The sequence below is a fragment of the Apteryx rowi genome, unplaced genomic scaffold, assembly GCF_003343035.1.
Source record: "Apteryx rowi isolate R43461 unplaced genomic scaffold, aptRow1 scaffold_69, whole genome shotgun sequence".
Lineage (NCBI taxonomy): Eukaryota > Metazoa > Chordata > Aves > Apterygiformes > Apterygidae > Apteryx > Apteryx rowi.
In genome coordinates this window covers 174505-190167 of record NW_020450971.1, presented here as the reverse complement: position 1 = coordinate 190167, position 15663 = coordinate 174505, and the positions used below count along the sequence as shown (strand labels likewise).

Below are 15663 nucleotides of genomic sequence, written 5' to 3'. Positions count from 1 at the left end.
GGGGGGTGTGCGAGGCAAGCTGGGCGTGCGTGGGGGACGGAGGCAGAGGAGGCAGGGGGAGGGCGTGGGGGTCTCCGGGAACGGGATGAAAGAGCTGGCAGGAGGCTGGAGACAGCGCGGTTCGTAACCAGCCCTTTGCAGGAGGGTGAGGCCTGTATGCGAGGAGGGTGCGGGAGGGGGTGGTGGGGGCAGGTGGAGGGTCGATCACCTCCGTGCCGGTGCTTCCAAACCAACTGCCTCTTCCTGGCTGGACGGGCACCAGTCGTGCTTCTGTGTTTGACTTTTTCCTTGTCACTTCAAAGGCCTTTTCAGAAAATAAAAAGAAGGGAACTGCAAGCTGTGCAAGGCACTGAGTGAGCCAGTTCAGCAGATGTGTTTGCTTGCACAATACGTACTTGCAAGCGGGTACAGTGATAGTTTTATTGCAGCATTGGTGCAGCTGTTTTTGAAGGTCCTACCCTTCGTGCTCACCTGGCTCTCCTCCACTTGTGTTGGCAGTAGTGTTCCCGTGCTTGTGAAACGGGATGGTCAGAGACCTGCTCTGGCTGAAGACCARTCCAGGCAGAAAATGATTAATTTTCGACTAGTCATATCCTTGATCGATCTCAATACATGAATAGTAGGAGATGGCAGGAACATCTGACTAGGAATGAGGATGGAGTCAGCCTTTAAGCGGTAGTTTGTGATGTCATTGGTTTAAAGTGACTGTAGAACTATCAGAGGTTTTTATGTGTAGTTTTTTTGGGTGTTGTAAACAGATCTATATTGGGATGTTCTGTTTTTCTGTCTTTATATTTGTCACTCGCTCGACAATATTATATCCCCTACTGTAGGATCCCAGCTGAGTTGGGAATTTTGTTTGTTATTCCTGGGAGGAAGAATATATTTCAATGAGACTTTGGTGGCATCAACAGCCTGTGGTGTGATAACTTGGAAGATCTCAGCACTGGTTCCCATCTCTTTGCTGACAGGCATCAGTGAGTACCTAAGTTTCTTGCATGCTGTGTGCTGTTTTGGAACAGGCGGGTGCTGAAATACTTGAACTTCAGTTTATTTCATTGTTTCTAACACCCTTCAGCAACTATATTCTTGGAGAGAGGATTGCCAAGGACTAGAATCGTGTTCATGTTATTTGGAGTATAAAGATTCAGATTTAAAGGAAGCATGAAGCTAATACTAGCTAAAATAAAGCAGTACCTTTGTTGTCAGGGATATTTTATTTTATTAGAACTGTGCTTTTGAGAACATTATTTACTGTCGCTGTTGGTGCTGTGCTGCTTGTTTTGTTCAGCAGGGCGGGGAATATCACCTGGTTCTTTTCATGCTTCTACTTTAGCATAATAGCTTCACATTTGAATTTCTCTAATTAGAAATCTGTAATTACAAAGAAAAATTGGTTTGTCTTAATAGCATACTTCAGCATGTGATATAAGTATTGTGAATAAAGTAATATTTTTCTTTTTTTGAAAGAAATCTGATTGGTGGTGGCGAATCCTCTGAGAAATGGCCACACSCCTCAGACCGGTAAGTGGAGGGCTTGAACATTGTTTTATGAAGGTTTGTCTTATGCAAACGTGTCTTCATAGGTGTTTCCTCTGAACATTATTAGAAAAGACATGAGACTATTTCTGCATTAATGCTTGTTCCAAAGATACTGCTCGTGGAAAAGTGATTCATCAGGGAAGCTGTTTGCAGGAGAGTTTGCTGTTGTTACAGTGCTGCAGATACTCGGGAAGGCTCAAAGCCTCTCAGAAGAACAGTGGTTTTGCCAGTGCTGCCAAATCAATAGGTCTGGAGATTCAATTACAACAAGGTCATTCCGACATGCATTAAAACAATATTCCATGTTGTAACACAGATAAGGGCCCAGCTGAAGTCCCTGGTATCTACTAGACCATTGTAACCTCTTTCTGGGACTACTACATTGAATGCAGGAAGTTAGAATATGGAAACAATARCATCTTCCTTGGAGAGCTGTTCAGACTTCACTCTTAGGAATACAATTTGCTAAGCTGTTCTGTTGCATTACCTATATTTCTTGTTTATGAGAAATTTCTACCTTCCGATCTATTTTCTTATAACCTCTTCTTAAGCTTACAGAAGACCAGTGAATCTCAGATATTTAGAAAACAAGCAAACAAAAAAGCAAAGTAGCATCATGTTAGAAAGCGTGAGCAAGCTGTTTTATCTTCATAGCACAACACTGTGGACAGATAGTAGTTCATATCCTAAAATAGGTAAAATCATCTGTAGCTTGGCTTTCTACTTGAGTTTTTTTAGTCCAGGAGCAGTAGTGTGTTAGCTGCAGTTATACTGATTCTGGTCTTTGAGTTGGTTCATTTAGTACTTGCCCAAGAGGTCTGTATACTAAATTGTATTGCATATTATAAATATGCACTAAAGAATATTTAAATCTAACTGGTGATAAGAAGTAGATTTAATGTTATGCTTTACTTGGGCAAGGGGGAAACTGTCCTACAGAAAAACCTGGACCATCTAATCTGTAGTACTAGAAAATGATTCTAAGACTTTGAGCCACACAGAGGGCATCATTTTGCCTCTGTATAAAACTTGGATTTACCTACATCTTAAGTACTGTGCACAGTTCTGGTATTCCCAATTTATGAAGAACATGCTGGAATATGAAAGAGTACAGGGAAAGGCAAGTAAAAATATCAGTGGAATGGAGCAACTGACATTTGAGGAGAGACTAGAAAGGCTAGGACTCTTCAATGTGGAGAGGAAACTGGTAAGGGGAGTGATGTGATTGTGTTTACAAAATCAGGAAGGTGATGAGTGAGGCAAATATAAAACAATTGTCTGTTGAATCCTGTGATATTAAAGCTAGGGAGCACTTGGTAGTAGGAAATAGGCCTAAAAAAGATAACAGGCTACTTTACCCAGCAGGTAGTGAACTTCTGGAATTTGCTGGCATACAGGTTGTAGAGACAGACATGACCAGCAAGGTCAAAAAGGAGTCAGGCAAATACATGGAGGTCCAGAAATAGATACTAAAAGGAAGAGACAATGCTGTCTCTTCTGTCATTTCCAATACATCTTGTGGATGCAAGAAGAGTGAACTGCAGGGGTGTTTAGACTCGCATGCCCTTTTAGTTTGTTCTCTTCTCTTGCAACTATCAAAAACAGAATCCAGGACCAGATGGACCACTGGGCCAACCCAGCAGAATTTTTTTATGCTCTTAATTAGAGTGTACTTTGCATGTGCCGTCCCAAATAACAAGTTATACTTTAATGTAAGTGAGCAAGCACTTTTCTCATCGCTGTTATGGATAACTGATACTCCTCAGTAGAACCTTTGTTTAAAGAGGTAGCATTTGGAAACTTTCAAACAACTGCAGCCTTTGTGTGGTTTCACTCGGTTAAAATTCCCTTCGGCTCAATAGAATAACTGCAGAGGTGGAGTTTGTGTAGCAACAATAAGGAGCAAATCTATTTCCAACCAGGACAGAGCATTCTTTGTACAAAAGTTTCTGCAGACTCATTACTTGTATGTTCTCTGTTGCTGGTGAGGTTTTCAGACTCATTCTAGTTAGATGAATGACCAGACCAGAATCTGTTAATTAGTGACTCTAGCCATTGATTTTCAAAAGGTTTTGGGGGGGGGGGGGAAGGACTAATGACTAATAAAAAAGGATAAGCTTTGCCTTTACCTGATTGCTTTCTTGGCTTGGAAGAGCCTAAGTTTCATGTTGCTGGGAATTGCTTTGTCCTTGCTAACTGTGACAGTTCTAGTATTTTGAGTTCTCTGTGCCGTGTGGCTGAGGTCAGTTTTGCTGCTTTACCAGCAAGGCAGAGTTGGCTGGAGCCAGTCCTCTTTCTCTTTCCTCCTAGGTGAGCCAGTTCATTATGTGCCAAAACATGAACCAGCATGTGTGGACCACTGGCAAGGCTGAACTCTAAGTTACTGTGATAGTACAGACATACTTAAAGTCTTTTGATATCTGAATTTAGATTCCAGATTTAGATTCCTTCAATCAACCTAGTTACTGACTTTAACACTTGCAGTTGTGCAAAATTCCGGCACATAAAGATCTTACAAAGTTTAGATCAAAGTTTACTTGTACAGTTTGTTGGTGTATGTTTGCTTGCTATGATACTTTCTTCTTTGTCACTACAGACCAGTAGGAAATGCACAGTGATCGGTGGTTCAGGATTCTTAGGCCAGCACATGGTGGAGCAACTCCTGGACAAAGGCTACTCGGTCAACGTGTTTGATATTCGGAAGGGGTTTGAGAATGAGAAGGTGCAGTTTTTCCTGGGAGATCTCTGCAGCAAAGAGGTACAAACTAACRACAGTAAATGAGCTGGGTAGATGGGAACCATGTCTGTTTAAGCAAACGTTCATTCAAATGGCTAACCAAGCTTTTTCTGAAGCACTGAATCAGTTCTTTGAGAGATGATTGCTTATGTAGATGGTATCCTGAAAGCACTGTACAGGTTGTAAGGGGGTATGTGGATATGTATCCTTCCTCTCACCTTTCCCAGTGAAGTCAGTAACTCTAAAGAGTTTTCTGTGGAACGTTTAAAAAGATATATCTGAGGCCTGCTTGGAGCTGACGGGAACAGAACTTATTCGTGTATTATGATTTCTATTACTGCGAGCTCAGTTCTACAGTCTAATTACTGTCACTGTTGGTAATTGCGTGTGGGTGCTCTCTTAGCTCACCTCAGCTGTATGAGAATGACAGAATGCATTATTTTATTTTTCACAGTTAAGGCAGACTAAGACCTCTTGGACACTTATGCCTTAACTCAGTCGTGCATGTGAGCCTTGGCAAAAAAAAATGTATGCAATATGAAGAGACATGTCTCCACTAATATGAGGCATCGTGTCTCAGAGTTTTATGACAGTCTTCTCAAAAACAGACAGTGCCATGGGGTACGGTCAGAAGTTAAACCTGCTGTATGCTGAGTTTTCTAACTCCTATCTCCAGGTATCTTGAGTCTCATAGCTACCTTTGAGGCACCTGAAAATAGCTGTCTAGATAGCCTCCAGGTCTCAGAAAGTTCCCAGGTTCCTTTTTGGAAGGAAAAGATGTGGTGCATTTTTGCCTAGCAAGAAGGATAGGACATTGTGAAGACCGCAGAGATGATCCTATTTCTGCTGCTCACCTTTATGGAAGGAACGTGATCTGAAATTTGAATGAGAAAAAAAACTGTGTTTTATATCCTTCCTTTTCTTGGAGTAGACACTATTCTTGCAGTTTCATTTTTGTCTTATAACATCTGTCTTCTAGGCTTTGCTCCCAGCTTTACAAGGTGTGTCAGTGGCATTTCATTGTGCATCACCAGCACCTTCCAGTGACAACAGGGAACTGTTTTATAAGGTGAATTTTATGGGAACCAAAACAGTCATTGAAGCCTGCAAAGAAGCTGGAGTGCCGGTAAGGGCAGAAAAGCACATGGGGAATATAAGATGCTGATGTGACTTTATAACTTTTGAACTGTGGCCCAATTTCAGTCTGGTTTGATAGCAGGGCAAAACTTTCTGAGATGCTGAATTTCTGTTTGTTCCATGCAAATATGCAGAAGAGAGAGGCTCTTGCTGTTCCACTGAGAGAGTCTGATGTAAGTTCAATCCCTCCTGGTCACAGAAAACCTACACATCACAATTTCCCTTACTGTAGGAAAAAGATCCATTAGAATCTGTCATACTAGACACCTGGGAATTCCCCCAAGGGAGAACGACTGGCAAGTGGATTCTTTCATGCTTTTAATAAAAGGCCAACTCTGAAGATAGTTTTTCCTGCAGTGGAAGTATTCATGGCATCTATTACTTATGTGAATTCTTTGATGTATTAAGGAGAAGGAACATGCTTGTGCCACAATCTCAGTATAATTCAATTTAGAAAGTCATTTACTCACAAAAGGAAAAGCCAGAGGAAACCAAGATACTGTTCAGGTGCATTTTTTTTGTTTTGTTTTGTTTTCCCCCTTCTCCTTATGTTTTTTTGATAGCGCATGAGTTTTTATTTAAACTTTTACCAAATTTTCAGGCATAGTGTATGTGAAGGTCCCTTACTTATTCTGGTCAGAAATGTTACTTGCAAAGCATGTGTTTTGCAGTGTCCATGTACAAATACAGAGCTGATAATATTTAGAATTACATGCTGTATATCATAAAGGACTCTCAGTCCACAATTTTTCTTCTTGTGTAATAAGTTGTTGTAGGAAATGAGCCATGTAGTGTTTACCTTCATGCTTTGTCTGGGTAGTGTCAGAGCAAGAGCTAAGTCTTGTTGGAACTTGTTGGATCCAGTCATCTTTCTATTACAATGTTGTTTAATACCACATGTTTCTGATTATTCAAATGAAGCACTGACTTCCTGTTTTGAATCCACTAGGGTACATTTTTATCCAACAAAAACATCCAGGATAAAAATTCTTTGTTGTTTTAATCTAGCATGATATCGTTATTGGAAAGGTGAGCAGATGCGTCTTAAAAGCACTCATTGTGCATTAAGTGTTAAAATGTGCCAAGTCAAGTGGGCGCTCTGTTTCCCTTGGAGATGTTTTCCTCTTGACTGATTGCACTGGAGGCTTGTTGAAATGTGTACTTTACCTGCTTCTGAAGTGTTCTGTTACTATTTTAATAAGACTTCTTGCTCTTTCAGGCAAGAGTTGTGCTTTCATCTGGTTTAGGCAGCAGTAACAATGTGATGGGATTGACTGAGAATGTGGGAGTTTTAGTACCTGAAGTTTCAGATATTAAGTTAAACCATGTCTAGAAGAACATGGGTTATTCTCTGTAGAATCAATTGATTAAACATTATTACTGTCTTTACTCACGCTCCGTAAATAATGACCCTTTTGTCCTAGGTCTCAAACAACTGTTTTCTTTCACATCTATTGCAGAAACTGGTGTTAACTAGCAGTGCCAGTGTTGTTTTTGAGGGCACAGACATAAAAAATGGAACAGAAGACCTCCCTTATGCAAAAAAGCCTATTGACTATTACACAGAAACGAAGATCCTACAGGAGAAGGTATTTGTCATCATAGGTTTAACACTATTATTCTTAATGCTTATAGCTGTCCTTCCTAAAGCAGGGCATGCCCTGGGGGACACAACAGACTCTTCAAGATCAGACAGATTTCTGTTGTTCTCCAGAATCTCTGTTTCATCAAAAAAAGTTCACTATTTTGGACATTTGCAGATCACCAGTATCTGTTCTGCCTTTAGATTTTTAATGCTGCAGTTTTTGTGGTTTAAGTATAGTATGCCAGTGTTTTAAACCAAAGAAAAATGTTTTTTTCAAATGTTTTTCAGTTGTTTGCATTTTAATTGTGGAAAGATCTTATTTGTGTAAGAAGAATTTACACTTGCATCTAGACCGAAGTAGATAGTGTGTCCTGTTAAGCAGAGTATTAGACTTAGCAGTTTTCCTTATGTTCCTTGAAAAGGGCTTAATTGACTACACAACATCAAAACATCTGTTCATTTGCAAGCATAACTACTTTGCAGTAAAGTCTACTAATAGAGTGGAAGCTTATGAGTAGAAATCAAATCTAGCCCAATGTTCTTGTGATTATGTCTGTGCTGGGTGAAACAGTGAAAGTATTCAGTGTTTATTTGTATGTGTTGCTCTTGGCTTTTAATAGGAAAGATAGCAGCTATTCAAATTAGTAGAACACCTTGTTTAGAAATTCCCAGTGGAATTAAATCTTCTTCAAAGACGCCTTGCTGAATCTGCTTAGCACTTGGTGCTGCCAGGAGAACGGGGTGACACCCTTTCTGAATGTGATTGAGAAGGCCTGTGATGGAAAGCTTCCGCTGATTGAGGACAGAGATGGACACTGAAATGCTTAGCGTCCTTCATCTCTTCTCCAACATGTCTGTAAAGATTTTGTGGAGTGAAAGAACTTTCAAAGTTCCTCTGGTCTTCATGGTCCTAAATGAGAGAGCTTAAGAGCTCCTTCCCTTTGCCAATCAATTCTTAAAGTATGTTCACTAATGAAAACAGATATACGTTTGTCTGTTGCCTTTCCCATTAAYGAGTAGTGGGAAAAGAGGTAGAATAAGAGGAAGAATAATTTGTAAAGATGTGGATGAATAATAATCCTTTTACTGATGTCTTCCCCAAAGAGATGTGGGAACCTCCACTCTATTTAATGATGAATTAGGGATATATTGCTAAGCCATATCTTTCTTCCCAGCCCTTCTTTCCTGATTTTAATACCCTTTTTCCTCTACAGGAAGTGCTGAGAGCAAATGACCCAGACAACAATTTCTTCACTACTGCTATTCGCCCACATGGGATATTTGGCCCTAGAGATCCTCAGCTGGTTCCCATCCTCATCCAAGCAGCTAAGAATGGCAAAATGAAGTTCATGATTGGGTGAGCAAGGCTCAGTCATTTTACAGGTTTTGTTAAAATTCATGCTAAACCTACAAAGTCCCTTTTAGAAGGGAATAATATTAAATCAGTAGCGTTGTTGTGATCTTCTCTAATATTCGTCCCTGTCCTATGGTGCTCAGCATCTGAGGAGGAAGCAGGATTTAACCTTCTGCACTGGCAATTTCTGCTTGGGAACTGCAATATAATTCTAGGAAAAAAGTAGTTTTCTTCAATTTTTCACTTATGATCTAGGATTCTTTTTTAAGAATTCTGCTCTGTGCAGGACTCATGCACTCAGACAAATGAGTGTTCTTTGTGCAAAAGTAATACCAGTGAGAAAAGCTGACATAGCCTGAGTGACCTTTGCACAACCTAAGAGTTCTCCTTTTAAATACAAGACTGCTCAGATTACTTGCTGTTAATTTACCTAATATACACTTCTGGCATTTGGGGGTCTTTCTGTCATACCCACATTCTAATTGTATTTTAATATTTGTGATAATAAGATCAAAGATATTTGCCTTATTTTTGTGCCTGGCACAGCTTCTAGTGGACTACTGAAATTTTAGAGCAAGAAAGAATTCAATCTATTACTAAGAATTTTTTTAACTGTTGTATTCTGCTCTTGAAAATGAATCTCCTTTTTAATTTATAATAGATTTTTATTGCATGCAGAGAGCTGGTTTGTGTGTGTATGGGCGTATGTGAATGAATATGTATGTGGACTGGGGTAGGAGGAAGAAATGGAATAGTTTTTGTTGTCATTGTTCTTATTCTTTGTTGCTCTTTACTTCTGAACTGATCTCTCAAACTGAGCTGAGTAGCAAACCTGAATAAACTCAAGCTTTCCAGTTAGTGCCATTCTTCACTCAAATTCACTCAAATATGCCTTCCTCATCCAAGTTTTCCTAGTGCTATAAAGACCTGTGTATCCCTTCCAAGAAAGAGAATAAAATAGCCATTCATCCATGAATGCCAGGAATGAGAATTATTAATCATCAGAATGTTGGATTACAGCAATATTGTTTTCATGGCAAGAAGAGTGTGATGATGGCTTTGTAGCAGTTTGTTTGATTTAACTGGACTCTTGAAAGTGATATGCAGATTCATTTTCTAATTCTGTGTAGAAATAGATTTAACACAGTGGGTTAACTCTGTTTCTGCTGGGACTGAATTGGCTTATTGGGGGAGCAAGTTAAAATGTCATGAGCCAAGAAATTCATAATTGAAAGCTTGTCCTTAAGTGACTSTATGTGCTGGTTACTACTCTGTTTCTGTCTGTTCTTCCATGGATCATTCTTCTGATTCTGAGACCTCTAGAATTTGAAACACCTAGAAATTTGGCAGCATGTGAGGTTTAAAAAGGATACTCTTACAGGAGTAGAAACTTTCTGAGGGTCTTGCTGAGCTGAGACAGTAACAGCTTTGACTCTGCCTCCAGCCTGAAGATGTAGAGACTTCATCTCTCTGACAGGGTATGGGCTGAAGTTGCAGCACAACAGAAGGGGAGAAGAAGAAACTTAGAACAAATATACATTGTGTGAAAGTCCTTCATTTTGCCACAAACAGATTTTCAGCCTGGTTTACCTTTGGGTTAAACTTTTTCCTTTTGTCTGTGCAGAGATGGAAAGAACTTGGTAGATTTCACCTATGTGGAAAATGTGGTGCATGGACACATTCTAGCTGCAGAACATCTTCAGAAAGACTCTCCCCTGTGTGGGAAGGTAAGAAGGGAACTAGCAAGTGGTAGGGGAGTGGGTGTCGCCTAGCCAAACTTCACCTGCAAACCTCGCCTGGTTCCATGTGTCTGTTCTGTAATTAATGCTGATTCTGTCTGTATTGAACATCTTGGAGATGAGTGGAACTAGCTCACACAGATAGGTCCGTTTTTTCTGTCTGTGAATATAATGATTGATTGTACATCTGGTGACCATTCTTTGCAAGCATGTAGGCTAAGATATGTGAATATACTTTAACTTCATTTTATAACACTCCTTGTGAAAGGAAATCTGGGCAAAATTCTTGGCACCCTAGGTATGTGTTTAAGAAACACAGTTACCTAGCTCTTGCAATACAGTTCTGAACAGCAGAAATTTTTATAGATTTTCATAGTACCACTGTGCTCTGGGCACACACAATATGCACGGCCAGGATGCTTTAGCATGTTTGCATTGTATTGTATCATCCAGTTTGACCATTTATGAATAATCTAAGGTCTGTAATCTCAGGAACAGCTAGCTTTCTTAGCAAAGAAGAGGTTCATCACTTTTCAGACAGAGGTAATTGGTGCAAATCAGTTTCTCGTGGAAACATCTTTTCATTCAAGTCTGGGATATCAGTCTTGTCAGCTTGAACATGAGTTGGGCCAGCACAAAGATGAGTTTCTGCAAACAGTAATGTTTTTATCATCTGGCTTTCTGTCTTCCTCTCTTTCAGGCATTTCATATCACAAATGATGAACCTGTTCCTTTCTGGGCATTCATGTCCCGTATCTTGACTGGCTTGAACTACGATGCACCCAAGTACCAGATCCCCTATTGGCTGGCATATTACCTTGCCCTCTTCCTTTCTCTTGTGCTGTTGCTGCTAAGTCCACTGGTCACCATCAAGCCCACTTTTACCCCCATGCGGGTAGCGTTAGCTGGAACTTTTCACTACTACAGCTGTGAGCGGGCCAAGAGAGACATGGGCTACAAGCCACTGGTGAGCTTGGATGAAGCAATAAGGAGGACTCTCCAGAGCTACCCACACCTACGCCGGGCTAAGGCCTGAGAAGTCCTAGAGGGATTTTTTTCTACTTGGTTTTCCAGTGCTTTGACAGCTTAACACTGAAGCAAGCTTCACTAATTCTCTGGAAAAAGGAATCTTCCCCAATTTCCTCATCCTCATCACCATCATCAAGAAAGATCTCTCTGGGTTGAAAAAACTTTGTGTAGTAGCTGTGCTAACAGTTCTTTTCTTTAATGTAACTGGTTGTTCTGAAACAGCTGCTGAACCCTATGGGCTATGGGTAAACAAACACCCTGCTGTGCCCTTTTCAATCCCAACCCAGCAAATCAGCATTCCTTACTCTTCTCTCCCCACCCTTGCCCTCTGTTTTGTTGCGCTGGTGATTCCACCTGCCTCTTCTCATAGCTGCAGATTGGGTAATGAAATACTTCTTACGACTGGTTCCTCTCTGTGGTTTGGCCTTTTCTATACAAGAGCAATGAAGGAGAAGTTCATACCAAAAAGGAGTTCTGCCACCATTTCTTTTAAATTATTGAAGTTTTTTTAAAATTATTGAAGTTGATTTTATTATTCTGGGACTGCTCTTGGATTGCTCCATGATTGATGGGTGATTTGACTTCTTTTTAAGGTATCAGAAGAAAACCTGAGAAATGGCATGCTAGGCTTGTCCTTGTAAGGAACCTTGTGCCTTTGTTTTTGCAGGAGCCTATTTCTATTCAAAAGTAACACAAATAAATCAAGAAGAAACAACTTCCTAATCTTGTGTTTCATGTTTGAAAGGGCAGATTCTGTTCTGAACATCTCAGCATAAATAGGATTTTAGTCATTCCCTTTGGGGGGGGTGGTGGTGATGGTGGAATTTTTGCTGTGGCTGTTGTCAGTCAGCACGTACTATTTTACCATAGCTTGCTCACTCCCCATGGGAATTACACTGTATGAAAGATCCTGCCGCACAAGGCTCCAATCTTGTCTGGCATGCCACTGTCTGATACTGATGATTCTGTTGCTTTGACCACTCATTACATGAAAAACTCTTTCCCACGAGGAAATGGTTATCATAATGCTGTGTTCACCAAGCTGTTTAGTTTGACATTTATATTAAGTTTACTTTACCCCGTAATCTTGCTAAGTGCTTCAGTTTGTTTTTAAACAAAGAGCTTAGGTTCGAATTGGAACTTCCCTCTGTGCCGGTTCCTGTCTCTCCAGGAGTCTTGGTGTTTCCAATTTCAAAATGTATGGGAGGTGCCCCGCTATGTGCTCATAGTGTGCCTAGTTCAATGAGCCTTAATCTCATCTGGGACCTCTGTGTACTGCTGGAATCCCCTAGAAATAAGATTATTTTAGCTGCTTGTTATTTTCTGGAAAGTTTTATGTTGGTCTTTTTTTCCTGGAAGTTTTTATTTGATTTTTTTTAAGAGCTAGTTTGTTTTATCAGACTTTGTCGTGCTAGATCTTGAAGTAAGTATTAGCTGGTTGCTTTGATCAGTTTGCTCTTCACACAGTTGCTGTTCACAGCTGTCAGCCACCTTCGCCATTTTTTGCAGGCCCCAGGACTGAACATTTAAAGCTTGAATTTAAAGCTTGAGTTGCAAATCTTCAGCAGTGTGTTGATCAAAAGAAGCCCTGTGAATCCATAGTTTTCTGGAATCTGTTTGTCATCCTGCGTTCAGTGTCAGTGGAAGACAGATGCCACCGTTAACCTGAGCTGTTTTGCCCCATGCAGTCATATAAGGCAAATAGCATCAATGTGCTGGCACAAATCCTATGTTAATGGAAAGATCTGTTTCTGTGACGTAAGTGGATACAAGTTTCCCATTCAGATCTTTAAAAATGTGTGACTTATAAAGACAGCACTCACACTGTGGAACCATGCCTGGCTGAGAGACATTGCTTTGTTGCGAGGGCTTTGTAAAAGGCCCAACATCTCACCTACTTTAAGGAGTAAGGAAGGACCAAAACACGTTCATGTTCCTCTCTGTGGAGCTGGGCTCGGTACCAGTTTTTGAAATGTGCTCAACAGACATGCCGCTTTTAAGTCAAGGAATGGCCTTGTGAAAATGGCAATTCAAACATACCTCTGCTATGTGCAATCGAGGTGCCTGCTAAACCCAAACTGGTACGTACAAATAGCCCTGAGGGACAGAGCATTTGAGCTGAGGTGCAATGCTACACTGAAAAAACAGTACTGCTTTTGGGACTCGTGCTGCAGTGCAGCAGGGAACACGGGCAAAGCAGTCTGTTAGGAACTATCTCAACTCTGTGCCATGCTGCATGATGGGGTACACCTGACCATCTCTCTAAGCTTCAGCTTCCCCATCTGCAAAATAAAAATAACACTGCCCTCACTCAGAGAGGGGGTGAGAGGATAGGATGTTACCAAGTGAGAAGAGCACGGACTATAATTACTTGAAATCAAAAATAGGAAATAAGCTAGCAGAAGCACATTTTGGCCTCTAGATGGCATTTCCCAGCCAGATTTGTCTTGCAGCTTCAACCAGTCCTAAAAGCCTGTTTCTCAATCCTTGGACATGGTACTAGTGGAGGGTTACTCATCTGCATGTGTCCCTGGAGAACTGTCAGGGTAAGAGGTGAATAACATCCGCCCAGCAGGTGCTGCAGAAACAAGAGACACTGGAAGTTCAAGTCTGCTGGATAAAAAGCAGCAAGCAACATGTTTTCCCTCGTGTTTGGTTGATACAACAAGAGTAAACCAGAGGTTTGCTTCCATGGGGGCGAGCGGTTTCCTGGTGCTGGGCACTGAAAGAAGCATTGCATCATACTGAAGTTGGTTTGACTTGGTACTCCCTATATAATTAGGTCAGTTCCCAACATTTCTTATGGGAGTCTGACTAGCTTCTGTTTTTCAAAACAGAAGTAAACCCACACAGTTGCTGTGGTAGACCCTGATGTCAGCACGTCTATACCTCTGGCCGTTACAGAGGAGAAACCTTGCTTCTTCCATAGCCTCTTCTGTCCCTGACCAAACCTCCTCCTTTCAGCTCATTTTCTCAGCGTTCCCCAACAGTGATCTCCCATTTAAGCCCCATCTTGCATTTTCAGTGCAAACCAATTGGATCCTTTCGTACTCTTCTTCCTGTGAGTTATTTGTCATGCTTCCTCTTCGCAACCTGTATCTTTTCGGGGGGGGGGGGGGGAAACGGGCATAGAAAGCAAAATTGCCATTGTCAAAAGTTTCTTTCAAGTATCTTGAGTCAAATGCAGTTGCAATCTGCCACTGTCAGTAATATTCGATAAGAGCTGCCGGAGGCTTCAAAGAATTTCTTAGAGCACTCTTGTCAAACGTTTTATCTCTATCGCTTTGCTTTCCTGGCTTTTTCTTGCTTTAGTGACTGATCTTGCTGACCTGAGACATTTCTTGGTTTGAGGAGTGGTGGGAGAGATAAAGGAGATATCGTCTACGGCTTCCTCTAGAGAAACAGGAAAGGGAGGAAGAAAAGTACTTTTTATTAGTTCTAGGTGGAGTTAAAGTAACTGAGAACACCATTTCCCCTCTTAACAGAGAGACTGCAAAGGGCGCGTAAGCACTGGAGGAATGTTACAGTCAAAGAAATGCCTTGCAGACTTGCCCTTAGTTAGACTGCTGGAGAGCTCTTGTCCAGATACACCTCGCTGCCAGGAAGGAAAAATGATGGCTTGGTTGTAATTGTTTGAAACAGGTAAGAGGAGCAATTGATGAAAAAGCAGGTCAGAAACTGTCTTGCATGTCCAGTGAGCAGAGAGGCATGGAGGCAAATTTAAGTCAAGCCTGAAATGGGTACGTAGAAGGTTTCAGGTAGAGGATAACGTTAACATGTCACAGGTGTATGGTTCAGTTACAACTGTGGAAGCTCACTACCTCTGAAGACTTATAAATACCAGGAACTACCATGCCATCACACTGCTCAAATGCAGCCTTTTATGAAACTCTGTATGTGGCATCTTTTGACTCAGTAGATCCWTGCATACATTATTCAAATCTGCTGATGTTAGTGATCTCCAAGCTCTGGTATGGCTCCCCACACCTTTTAGCCCTGCAGAGCCAAATATGGCATGAGTGGGCTGGAATATGCCCCTTGAGAGAACTGGTTACCAAGTTTCGCTAATGCTTGTGCAAACATTTGGAAAGTGCCAGGCCCATAGGTGTAAATGATGGTGCAATTTGTCATTACTATGGGAAAAGGAAAGCAACTTGTTTGTGTCAGAGCCCAGAAGAAGCTTGCTGAGCTGGTGATGAGAAATAAATAGGCATCTCTCTACTTGCAACAGAGCATGTTTGAGGTGTTTCTGTTACCAGGTTGCACATGTTGTTTTACTGTCTTAATACCATCAGCCTGGCACTATAGCCACAGCTTCTCTTATGCCTTGAGTTTGCTGGCAAGCTCATCCTGTCTTAGCACTGAGAGCTCCTGGCCTTCTGTATAGGTGTGTCTTTATGACCATGGGCGGTTTCCTGGTGAGATTACTGTATTCTAGCACTAAATAGTCAAGCATATAGGATTCTGTTTTGCTACCTGCTATTAGGAAGGTGAGGTCTGGCATTTTGGCAGTGCTTCATAATGACATCTCATGAAAAAC

The 15663-nt window shown here is 41.1% G+C and overlaps 1 protein-coding gene across 2 annotated transcripts; it reads left to right on the top strand.

The window, feature by feature from the left end:
• Positions 1-124: 124 nt before the first annotated feature.
• Positions 125-11900, top strand: NSDHL (NAD(P) dependent steroid dehydrogenase-like). Of its 2 annotated transcripts, XM_026086347.1 has the most exons (9): positions 125-145; positions 834-977; positions 1471-1524; positions 4139-4300; positions 5259-5405; positions 6877-7005; positions 8216-8358; positions 9980-10082; positions 10795-11900. In XM_026086347.1, exons 3-9 carry the CDS (start codon positions 1504-1506, stop codon positions 11128-11130), a joined length of 1041 nt encoding a protein of 346 aa, XP_025942132.1. In that variant the 5' UTR covers positions 125-145; positions 834-977; positions 1471-1503; the 3' UTR covers positions 11131-11900. The 2 variants fall into 2 exon arrangements, with proteins under 2 accessions (XP_025942132.1, XP_025942130.1); XM_026086345.1 differs by lacking the exon at positions 125-145 and having other exon boundaries at positions 271-977.
• The last annotated feature ends 3763 nt before the right edge of the window (positions 11901-15663 follow it).